This window comes from Chaetodon trifascialis, chromosome 22, assembly GCF_039877785.1.
Source record: "Chaetodon trifascialis isolate fChaTrf1 chromosome 22, fChaTrf1.hap1, whole genome shotgun sequence".
Lineage (NCBI taxonomy): Eukaryota > Metazoa > Chordata > Actinopteri > Chaetodontiformes > Chaetodontidae > Chaetodon > Chaetodon trifascialis.
Window position 1 is genome coordinate 14,153,271 of NC_092077.1, and position 12,986 is coordinate 14,166,256.

General features: G+C 42.2%; 1 protein-coding gene across 2 annotated transcripts in view; it reads left to right on the forward strand.

The window, feature by feature from the left end:
* LOC139350314 (voltage-dependent calcium channel subunit alpha-2/delta-1-like) overlaps positions 1-12,986 on the forward strand; it is an 88,831-nt gene that overhangs the window by 27,573 nt on the left and 48,272 nt on the right. For both annotated transcript variants that reach the window (XM_070991568.1, XM_070991569.1), the window contains exon 4: positions 7,845-7,904. In XM_070991568.1, coding sequence (XP_070847669.1) covers positions 7,845-7,904 — 60 coding nt within the window. The remainder of the gene's footprint in view (positions 1-7,844; positions 7,905-12,986) is intronic.

The following is a 12,986-nucleotide window of genomic DNA, read 5'->3' on the forward strand; positions in this document are numbered from 1 at the left end:
CGCTGTGCCAGTAGGTTGAGGTAGTTGGTGTCAGTATCAGGCTGGTCACTTACTTTGTATCTGTAAAATTGGGATCTAAATATAATATAAATCCATATCTAAATAATTCCACATAAAAATAACTGAAATTAAAGGGGGTTAATTGCAGACAAACAGGCTTTATAGGAATCAGGGTTGTACATCCGAAATGTTACTGCAGCTGTTCCAGTATGATATGACTGCAAACGTTTTGACACATCCTTTGTCCTTTATTTCCCTTACCTATGACGTTAAAGAGCCAGTGAGAATTACTCTAGCTGATGGCTGGTCGCAAGATGACCTAAAACTGGAGAGAGAGGACTGACTTGTTGGGACAAGGGGAAGGTTATTCTGCGTGAGTGCCTTCAAGGAACTCCCTCTAATGCTTTGCACCCACCTTGAGGGATGCTTGTTGACAAAAGCACCCGCTTCGGGGGACGTGGCGGCCTGCCAAGACCTCCCCCAGACAGTCCGCCTGCACAGAGAAGAGCAGACTGACCTGCAGAGAAAACGTTGTGATTAAAATCAAAGAGAGAAGGAGAATAAAAGGAAGAATAAGCAATAAGACAGAGCGAGCTTCTTTGTTTCCAGAGACAATTTTCTTGAGCGAAGTAAAAGAAAAAGATAAAGAAAGTGACCACCCAAGAGAGAAAGGGAGAGCATGAGGGGAAGAGACAATGCAGAACTACAGAACAGACAGCGGAGGACTGTGCTGTTTGAATATTGATTGGTGAGGGTTATCACATGCCTGGGATCGCATTAGTGCTTTGGCAGCAGATCCAAAAAGGCTTTGGCTGCACACCAGAGTCTGAGCCACAACTGGTGGCCATTTTGGAAACAAAAACAACAGTTGTTTTGCAAACTTGGCTTTGTGCGTTGGTTTAAATCACCCTGAGCGTGGGTTTCCATCCATAGGAAACCAAATGTTCTTAATTGTGAGTGGGCCGCTGGCACCGGTGCAGAGAGGCAGGTTTGAGGCGAGTCTTAATTGCAAAGGAAAAAGATGGTCGACGCTACAATGGCAAGATAATGAACAAAACGTCTCGGGTCTCTTGTGTTGCCGTCGCATGGGAGTCCTCGCTCTCCACAGTGCATGGACCGCAGATGCGGCAGGTTACCATGACACCCTGGTCGCTAAGCAACGTGGGCATCATAAACAGGTTCCTCACTCCCAAAGTGAATCTCTTCTCAGTCTCTTTCACAGGGCACTTTCATTCACGCACCCTCGCTCGCCACAGTCATATTTATGCATTAAACACAACATTGCCTCTCTAGTAGCATTCGTGTTCATTAAATTGTCTAAAAAGGATGAGAGCAAGAGTGCGAGCTCTTGAATAGGGCTCTTTTAAGCGCTGTGTTATGTCGTGGTGCGTAATTACAGAGGAGTCACTGATCTCCAGTGTCTGGAAGTGCGTTATTAAACTGACACTGGATGACATGCTGTGAGTCATTAGACACTGCTGTTAAAGCCCTAATCACAGAGTAGAAACACACACGCACATACACACGCACATAGGCTCATTAGGCTCCTTGCTCACACATTATTTTATTAAGTTGTACAATAAAGTGAAAACAGATTCCCTTGTACAGTTTCCCACGAGTGCATATCCACTTGTAGTCAAAGATCAAGACGTAATGTTTCAATTCTGAAGAGAGCCCATTACACAATCTGTCACTTCACGTGATTACACATTTTCCAAGAATCTGTCACATTGAGGTGCTGCTCAAATTTATCATCCCAAAATTGCTGAATAAACAACATAAATTTTTCTACTAGCGTCACATGCCCAGGAGTTATTATTGCCAGGTAATTTATGCTGATGGCATCCGGGGCTACAGTGGGGCAGGAGATTGAAATGCACTAGAGTATGTTGCTACTGGAGCTCGTAATCAATTATGTATTTATGGAACACACCAGAATGAAAAAAATAAATACAAATTATTTTTTTGTTTTTGTTTATTTCCATTTTAAGGGCACTTAATAGTGCACTGCATCATAGATAGTTCAGGCCGCTGTGCTTTGAGCCAGAGTGGCTGCTTTCCTGCTCCACATTTGCATGCTAGAGGAGTATGAAACATGTTTAAAAACAGCAAGCTTAGCAAACAATGTATAAACACCACGTATAAACAGTTACGGGGGCTGTGCACATTACATATTTTACCAGCTCACAGAAACCTCTCTGCAAACCAAGTAGTCATGTTTGACACAAATGTTAGAACATAGGGATTTTTTAAGGAATCTCTAGTTTGGTGTGATGCAACGTTGTGCAAACATATTTCTGTCGCTCTCACCAAAAGCTATTAATATTTGATATCTATACTGTTGCAGAGATTGTTGAGTCAGTGAGATAGAGATGGAGTGTGTGTGTGTGTCTGATTTTGGCCACCAGTGACTCATTATTCACCACTTCCTGGAGTGTGTGTATGTGTGTGTGCATTGTGTGTCTGGCTGTTTTTGTCAGCCCAGCTGTCGCTCTCTCTGTGTGTCTCCGCGGCTCCAGCTTTGTGTTTGTCATCTCTGTTTTCCTACATGAAACTTATCAGACGTACAGTATATGCATACAGAGAGGCTGTGTACATTTGATGTGTCTTGCTCGTTGCGGCTCTCCGTCATATTCGGTCCCATGCAGGCACAGACAGCAGCAGCTGTGCTACAGAATAAACGTGTCGTCATGCGATGTGCAAAATGATAGTTGACATTGTTGACAATTTTTTTTGTCTGCAGAATCCAGTTTTTTTTCTTGGCAGCTTGATATATCAACAACAGCTCGGTGTGATGAGCGCTGAAACTGAAACAAACTGGGGTGTGAAATTATCGCTGACAGTAAATCCACTCAAAGCATTGTTGCCAAAACACTGTCTCAGCTCGATCGCAGTTAAAGTTGGGAGCTAAAGGAGGCTGCATCAGGCCAATTTATCTTGTGATTACTAAAGAGTGATTTTAAAACCCAAATCCAAGGTGATAGGAACTGTGACATCAGGACATGTGCAGAACCGCCATGTCAACACTGCAGTCGGGTGCAGCTGTAATTGGGGGATGTTTGCAGCCAGCTGGCACACAGATAGCGTGTTCGGCTGGAAGAGTTTGCTGCAGGAGAGATGAGCTGTCAAACCAGCGCACAGCAGTGGATGGCAAGACTAGCGCCAATCGCTAAGAAGTCACTTCCTGGGAAGTTGCTTGTTGAGGCTTATTTTCTGTCTGAAAGAGCAGCCTTGTAGTAAAGAGGGATAACTTGTTAACTTACATGCAGTTACTGTACTGCAAAGTTGTTTTCTTTCTTGTGTCAGTCTGCCTGAGTGTGTGTGTGTGTGTGTGTGTGTGTGTGTGTGTGTGAGAGAGAGAGAGAGAGTGTGAGTGAGCAAATCTCTCTCTCCCCATTTTCTTTCTCACCACTCTCCTCCTGGCTCCCTACAGGCTGAGCAGGATAGATCTGACTAAAGTGCTGCCAGTCACAACAGCAGATGCTCATGTTTCCTCTGCTCTCCCGTGCCTCCCTACACATCAGTGAGATTGCAGGTGTGTGTGTTTGTGTGTGTGTGTGTGTTCTGTCCTGGCAGGACTGGATGCTCTAATCAGAGTGCCAGGAACGTGTGTCAGGAAGGACAGGCGTGTTTACACAGTGCATCTCGGTGTGTTTTACATGTTCTGAATCAATTATCCACTGTTCTTAGATCACAGACATAAAGGATGCTTTTGGACAGCTGAGGGAGATTTGTGCATTGCGCATGTACGTGTGCGAGAAAGCGCTCTCCATCCCTTCAAACACTCCTCCCGCCTTCAGACATGAAGACTCATCTAAATTAGACAAGGTTGTCCTCCATTATAACGTAGTTTGAGTTGTGATTGATCATTAGAAATCCCATAAAAATGCTCTGTGCAAGAGCAGTTGATGAGAACTGAGCGAGAGATATCACAGCACTTAGGATCACAAATCATTTGTCACATTTATTAATTTCAATATTGTCACGTTTAGGCGGAAGCACAAAATGTGTTTCTCAGTTAAATATAAAACATTGTTCCACCAAAACGCCTTTTATGTGTACTTTCTAGGACTGAGTTTATACATACAGTGTGTGATTTTTACTTGCTTTATTACATATTTTATGAAAAATCATCCCATTTGGATATTTGTGTGACAACAGTAGGAGATTTACAGCATTACAGTGGACATGATTCATTTTCCTCCAAAAATGAAGATACACACACTCATTCTGTGCATGTGCACACAGTGGATTTATGAGGCATCTGTTGTGAAGTGGACACTTGCAGCTTGTTAAACACTTTTTCCCACTTGCTCATTGTTAGTAATACAGCCCAGTTTTCTCTGTTGTTTATATCTGTCTCTTTCAAATACAGAATAGTTTTAGTGCCTGGGCAGTAAACCTCATATTCAGTTACAGGTCTTTTCTCCTCCAATGACTGCACACATTAAGTGTATTTGACAACAAGGAAACAAAAGGGTTTGTCCCCATCAGCAATTTAAAACAAAGAGGTGCCGCCGGAGTTTGATGTGTTCTCCACGCAGGAACTAAAACAACAAGCTGGCTCTTTATTCTCAAGCATAAAGCTGCACCGCATGAACCAGACTTATATCATCTTCATTATCCGTTCTGTAACTCAGCAGTGTGCTCTCATTAGTCATTCTATAGCAGCTTGCTGATATCATAAAATTTAATGCCTGCTCATTAGCAAGTCCATATTCCTGTCGTGTTTATTAATTCTCATGACTTCCAGCACTTTAGAGAGAGAGGCTATAGTTAGGGATCCGTCAGAGCTTTGTGAATTTCTGTTGCATCCCCGTTCCTTTGACGTGGTTGACGTGGCTCCACCAGATATAAAATCTGTGAAACACTGTAAATCTGATGCCACTTAGAGGTGTGACGAGCCCGTGCTGGTTTTATTAGCATGAAAGAGCAGATACGTGGAAGAAAGGACACCAGCTGCTGACATTTGACACTTTGACCTCTCGATCTGCTGTAGAGACACTCATTAATGAGTGCCTGTAGCTCTGTGTGCCTGTGTGTGTGTGTGTGTGTGTGTGTGTGTGTGTGAGCGTGCGTGGACATTTACTTCTCACATTGTGAGAACTCGTCTTTCCTTTGGGGACAAAATCGTTAAATTTTAGGATGAAGTATTGGATTAAGGTTTGAGTTAGGAGAGTAGTGATGAGTCTCCAAAAGTGATGGAAACATAACTGTGTGTGGATGTGTTTGTGTGTGTGTGTGTGTTCGCATGTGATTGTGGGCAGGTGTGTGCGTGTGTCTGTGAGCAGGTGTGTGTGCGTGTGCACAGCTGCTGCAGATCTGTCCTGACAGCTGTAACTGTTGTCTGAGAGGAGTCAAAGACAGCAGGTCGCACCTGCACATACGTTACTTTAAGTTAAATAACAAAGTAAACGGAAGAAAACAATACAAAATAAGGAGGAATAAGGAGGGGAAGAAGACTTATTGCAAGTTGTTAAAGAATTGTAAGTTAGAGAGGATGGATGGAAAACACATTTTCATAAATGAAGCCAATCCTGTGACAGTGTGCTCTCTCTAGAGAGTTTTAACTCTCAAACAATGCATGCTGGGAAATCCGCCAATGTGCTGCTCATGTTTCTTTAACTTAATTTAATGAGTAGAGTGAACTTGCAGGGGTACGTTCATTCAGCTCATCATTCTGGATTAAAAGAGCTTGTCTTCTGAAGTGGTCTAAAAATAAAAACCATACATTTTAAGTTGAATTAACTTGAAATTATTAGAAGTTATATTGATATTCAGTTCACTCTAAAAAATTAGTTGATTCCATTGAATTATTCTGTAGTGTTTTACAGTGTAGAAGGGTTTTGCAGGCACTCACAGGCCCATATGATATCAATGTAGCTGTGTGTGTGAGTCTGAGAAAAATAACTGGACAAACATCAGCCTTTAGTCAAAGAATCAGTGTGGATTTATTTATTTGCACTGAAGTGACTATTCCCAAAGAAACGTGTGCGATGCATGAAAATGTGATTGCAATGACTGACCCTCACCTGTGAATATAGTGACTTTTGATAGTAATTTTTTGCAAATTGCTTTTGTTTGGAGCTCAGAAATACACAAAAAAAACCTTTGGGCCTCTTCTTGTGTTTGATGCTGCTTTGAGCTTGAATAGAAGCGCTTCTAGACTAAATTACCATTGATGGCTTTGTGACCACAGCATCAGATAAGCAGTTTATTAGATTGATTGAAACACACACCCCGATCTCTCTTTGCACCAATAATGTCCTGACTGGAAATCAACATTATATTCCCATTAGTAGCTGCGGAGTCATTGGTAACTGGCAACTAAATCTGCAAGGCATTTTGTGTTTGCACATGTGCAGGAAAAAGACCACCATAACCCACCTGTCAGGAGCCGTATTCCTCAAAAGAACAAGAGTGTGGATGCATGGAGACTCACAAACACCAATTGGGAGGATTATCCCAGAAATGTCATAGAAATATATAGCCCAATTATTTTCCCCCTTAAGTGGCATATGCATTTTTCCAGTGCACACTAACACACACAAACATGTTTAGTATTCAAAATGCAGTGAAGCTTCTCTCCCCTGCCTCCACCACACAGACACACACATGCTAGCTGCGAGGTCCCACTGTCTCTGACAGCTACTGCTAAATTTCCCCTTTAATGAGACACAACTGAAAGGCTGTCGAGGTAACGGAGGTTTCAGACCACCAGAGCCCCCGGCATGCATTATGGGACGGCATGGTGTTCAGACATAACGAGTCATCTGAAGCCAGATCTGCAGGAGGGAGTTTTCATTATCAAAACGTTTCCTCTGTGCCAGCTGATTGTGCAGTAAGCTTTCACTGAGAAAGACAGAAGGAGCAGTGTATGAACAAGAGGCTAAAAAATGTTGGCACTGTTCCTGCGGAATCTTTTATGGACTGCTAGATGTTTGGAGTCAATATGGATGATTGATTCAATTACATATACTTTATCTGATAGTGAGGCGACAAGGCCACAGAGATTTTTAGTGCTTTTGGATGAGTGATCCCAAAATTGTAAGCAAAGAAAGAAGCACAGTTGTTGTCATGTTTAAGGTCTGATTTTGCGTCCAAACACGGCGACTAATAGCCCAGCATGCGACTCACAATCACACTTTGTTCTGCTTCTCTGATTCTTGCGGCCGTCTTGTTTAATTTCACAGCAGAATTGATTCAATAATTCATTGTTTCAGCCCCCTCCTCTTCTCATTTCGTAAATTAATTTACTACTTTGCCCCCATCAAATAACTGCTCCTTCTGTGTGACTTGAAGCCCAGGAGTAAGCAGGAAGAGCTGGATTTGATATTTCCCAGGGGAAATTAATAGTACAGCACGTTTCTGGACCAGGTACAGATTAAAAGCTGGGCCCATTATAAACCCATTAACCTAGTCATTAGGACCAGATCAGGGGAAAGATGGAATGGGTGGATGTCTAATTTTAGAGCAACATTGCAGCTAGTCCTAATTCACACCTTACTGGTGCAGGGTGGAAATGGGGTATTTTCCCTTGAACACACTATTCCTGCAACAGAAGCACCCTCTTTGAGCTGCCATGGGGTTAGATACCATGTCTTGACGTATAACTCTGATGTTTGATTATCCATATTTTCTTCTGAAAGCTGGCTTGCTCGTGGCTTTTCAAATTTCTAAACCGGCTAATGCAAAAACTGTCATCCTCGGACAAAGAGAGACAAAGTGAGGGAGCTATTACCATGACAGTAAAGTAGCCTTAGAGCCAAACAATCTTAAATTCTAAGTTTTGACGAGAATATTAAACACGGTCTGACGCACTGTATTCCTCTCTCTTCTCCCAGAAGCTGGCAAGAGAAGCAGAGAAGTTTCAGATGGAGCACGAGTGGAGGGACGACAGCGAGGTGAGTGAGCTGGTCTGATATGTTCATTAACACGGGCTGCGTTACATACAGATCAAGTGATGCCGTGAACTCCACAAGAGGAGCCGACGAGGAGGGACGTGTTATTCATGAGCCAATATGATTGTAATAATTGGATGGCAAATCTCATTACAATGACAATAGCGCTGTAATGACTTAATACAGGACTGAATTTCATTATTTTACATAATAGGCAAAAATAACCAGGCGTGCTGATGATTACACATGCACACACATTGCTCACTCCCTGATATTGTCCATTAATCATAGTATTAACAATACATTAGAAAGGAATGTAATGCAAATAATATTAAGACAGTATTATTTTACACATTCAATTACTTCTCCTGATTGCTGCTCCAATGAATTCACTGCCCTGTTCCACAGTGTCTGTCTGTCTGTCTGTCTGTCTGTCTGTCTGTCTGTCTGTCTGTCTGTCTGTCTGTCTGTCTGTCTGTCTGTCTGTCTGTCTGTCTGTCTGTCTGTCTGTCTGTCTGTCTGTCTGAGAATTACAATGCAGCTCTTAACTGTTCACGGCCAGTGATGCTGCGTTTTAGCTCTGGGCTTTTCATAATAAATGCAAATTGCAAATTTCCTGCCCCTGCTTTGCAATGAGAAAAGCCCTCACGCTCTCGGCAGCCGTTTCGCAAATGAAAAATGATATTGTGTGTACAGACGGCGGTGGAAGAACTTCAAAGAAATTCAACCTCGTCATTTAGCCTAATAGCTTAAAAAAACAACTCTTCAGTGTTGTTTGCCAGACCTTATGATTCTTTTCCATTAAAAGTTTCCCACTATTCAGCTGTGCACCCTGTTTGCATTGAGAAACCAAGTGAAAGAAAACATTGAAAACAGGGAAGGCAATATCCTCTATGGGAATAGATTAATTTATTACTCAATCAGTTTGATATTCCTTTGGCCCGAGATGCTTGGCTAGCAAACGTAATTAATTTTTTGGTCACTGTTATGGGGATTTCTGCAACACTTGACCCAATTAAATATCTCTCTTGCATTATAAATAGGCACAGGTGGGTGATACTCAGCACTAAGAGCACAAAGCAATGTCTTGCCAGCCTTACTGGTTTGCACCAGTTGCTGGTTGCTGTTTGGTGTAGCTATACCTGAGGTAGGTTGCTTAACTCATACTGATGGGCCGTCTGTATTTATAGTACATGCTGAAGTGTAACGAGTGGATGAGGCACGTTTTGCAGCGCTAAATTGGCCGTATAATATGAAATAATGCACTAACAAGCTGGTTAGCTCTTGCTGGCAGCACAGAAATAGATGCGAGCCTGCTGTCCATTGTACCTCCACTCAACACTTGGCTGTGCAAAGTGAAGGGCTTGCTTATCGCCCCAGCTTCAGTGGTGTCATGCTGAGCTCAGTCACATGAGGTTGAAGTGTGCGTGGATTAAAATGTTAATGCAAAGCAATGTTGCAGGTGGAGTCGTTGCTTGACTTGGCCTCTTTCAGACAAGCACTTATTCATTTGCTTCATAGGAAAAGTAATTTGATGTGGAAGCCCATGTTTTGGCAATGGATTTTTGGAGTCAGGAGAGACTTTCTCTGTTGACTTGTGAGACACAGTGATGTCATGGGAGAAGTAGCCATTGTTTTAAATAACTGAAGTTACATCATGATCTAGCATTGAGTTTATAGAGCCACATAGATTGAAGATAAACACTGAGGCCTTGAATGGGTTCAGGGATTTGTATTTTTTTAGCAGGAAATTTGCAGGGTCTAAATTGACAGATAAGAATCTCATCTTTGCACAACCATCATGGTTGTAGTGAACGCAGCTGTAGTGTAACTGCAGACCGTGCTGTGTCTGCCTCAGGCAAGCCTCTTACACTCAGGTTAGCCTCACATGAACCTGTGTGTACCATCACTGCACACACAGTATGTGTCTTTTCCTATACTGTGCATCAGCCTTTGACACTGGAATAAGGCTAATGTATGCTCTCTGCACATTTATTTGTCTTTCCACAAAACAGCTTTGCATAATGAAATTCCAGCTGTAGTCCCCTTATGCTACATAAGAAAAACTTACTTTTTATGCTGGATGCAGTGGATTCCTCTGAATCACTTGACAGACAGCAGCATGGTGAGCAGGCTGTGGCTGGGGAGGGTATTGTCCTTTATTACTGATGCTCAGTAGATGGAAACCAATGATGTTCTGGGTGTTTTTTCTGCAGAGCCTTCCTGTTCTGGGCTGTGCACAAACCCATGCTTGTTTGTGATGTTGCATGTCAGGATGCTTTCCTACACTTCTCTGGAAATGTAAGCAAGAACTTGGCACGGGAATTTTGCTTTCTCGTGTTTCCCTAAGATATACAGCCGTTTCTGAGCTTTCTTTGTGTTGAACTTGTGGGAATTTATTTGTATGTTTTTACAAAGCACCCAGGCTCCCTTATTTTATGCAGGTCAATATATACCAGGAAATTCTTGTAACACAGGATACGTGCACCCTGTGTGGGATTTTGTATTTCCTAACAATGTGATACCATGTATTCAGTATGCAATTTAGCTACTTCAACACCATTATAATCAATACTGAAATAGCCTTCACAAATTTTGAACAGGTTTGACAGAAAATGTTGTGAAAAAAAAAAAAAAGCATTTCAATTTCCTTTTTACTTACAATATTGTACATACTGCTAAAAAAATAATTACTGCAATCAGTTGAAATGACACCACCAACAGAAAACAGACATGGTGCACAAAGTAGGTCTTCTCAAGCATGTCAACATGTTGCATGCATTTGTGTCGTAGTAATTTAAGAGTCTTTGAAATACCATGTGGAGCATCCTGTGTGCTGGAGGTGTGTGAGTGTTTATGCGCATGCGTCTGTTCTCACCTTTGATAACTAGGCCAGTACTACTGGGCATCTCTCCCTGCTGACTTTTAAACACTCAAAAGGTGTGACTGCTGCAATAGAACCACACACCTGCATGGGTCTGCTCAGTGTAATATAATGACTTTGGCCCTATTTGTTATTAAAATACAAGCTGCATCTTGTTATTTGATTACATTTCTTATATTAGTTCTTCTTGCAGTCTTATTTGATCTCATTTTTAAGTATGAGTGGGTTTGCAGGTGGCAAAAATAAACATCAGAAGATGTCATTCTTTGCCCCTGTATTAAGTTTCATTTGAGGCAAAGAAAGGTCATCTTTTATGACTCCATTGACAGAGCAGTGTGTGCAGCTGCTGTGAATGTGAGGGAAAAGCACTGTAACTGGTGGGAGCAGGTCATGTTGGAGTTATCAGTGAGAGGATGGCATATTGAATGAGTCATTTGGTTTTTACAAGCATAGACATGAGCTGCAGTTCCACCTGCTAGAGATTGGATTGCAGTACTTTAACAAGCATCTTCTTGTCCAGACTGATTTGGCAGTACACATTACACCCACCACAACATGCCACATAAGTAATAGCATAGTTTATTTTTCAACCCTTCCCCTTCCTACACGTCGTTCTCCATCTCTCACACATTAAGTGTTCTTGCACACAGTAGCCTCCCCTGAGGGGTGTGATGGTGTGACCGTCGTGCTACCATCACCTCTTAAGGTGCACATTGTCTGCAGTAACATGACCTGACAGAAAACATCATAGGACAGTCTCCTGCTATCAGCTCTTTTGTGTGTATATTTTCTGCTTGCATGTGCATATCAGCATATGTGCAATAGACCTACTCTTTGTGCGTATAGTTGAACTTGCATAAATGCTAGTAAAAACAACAAAGCAGAGAGCAGCTGCTAGCGTTTGGCACAGTTTACAGTCACTAAGCTTAACTGCTTATTATTTGCAAACTGTTTAAAGGGAAATTAAAGGGAATTTTTGCCACATTTTATGTAGATTCCCAATCAATGTTGATGGTAAATGTAGTCAGTTGAAGCAATAAATTCCTCAGTGCCTGCTGAGGCAATATTGATGTCTAACATCATAGCTGCTCATGAACAACAGTCAAAGTTTATACCGCCTTTTGCATTTACTTTTAATGTTATAGTGCATCCACAGGCTTTAGGTGACGAAAATACTCACTTATAGGTAATCTGTCCGCTCAGCCCTGCTGCTCCTGGTCCTTTCTATCAGATCCTGAAGAATGTCTTTTATGCACCTCCAAGAGTCCAAGAGTTTCACGCATTGTAGCTAGTTTACAGAAGAAGCAACGTGAACAAGGTTTTGTTTTTGTTCTAGCATGCCCCCTGGCTGCCCAGCAGTGGAGGCTAGAAGCCCCTAATTACCTAACTATACTCCACGTGAACATGGTGAAATTTCCCTTTAAGCTGAGGCAACAGTAGCAGAGGCAGGAGTTGTCGCAGGTTCCTTTGAGTTGAAGCTCCAGAAGTGGTGGGCAGGTGGTGGGAGTCAGTGAACCAGCTCCGTAGCTCCAGGGCCCCCTTGTGTCAGCAGCTAGGCTAGCTCGTTAGCACCCTGCTAGCCTGTGTACTGACAGGAAGTCCAGCAGTGTGAGAGCAAAACAACACCACTTACTTCACTGATCCTCAGTGTCAAACACAGACCGCTGCCCTGCAAAAAAATATAGCAAGATTCAAATGATATCCACAGCGGGAAACAAAGTATGATAGTTATACTTACTTCATGTCATGTTTTTATATGAGACAAAAGCTATTTTTAAGCACATATCTTTAGCACATGCAACAATCTGTTAGTCTGTCCATCACTTTAATTGCCTTTGGTCTTTTTCCGTCCAAGATGAGGTACTGTGGAAATTTCTGGCCAAATTTCATGAAATTAGTTGCAGATGGAGTGCCAGTACTTTTGTCACTTTTGTGAAATTTCTCCTTTGAGGTTTAAAACTTTCCATTTTACGAACACCTACACCACCTATCAAAATGCCGGCTTTGCGTGCACTGCATATTGCCATTGACTTTGCCAAGTGTATTCTCCCAGGACCTACCCACTTGATTTTAATGGTGCCCTGACATTTCCACAACTGCCATCTTCACAGCAAGCCTCACATGTTAGCCTCACGACTGCTAAGGCTCTAAGAATAGTAACATTTCGGGTATGTTGTGCTATCCAGCACTTTGATAGTGAA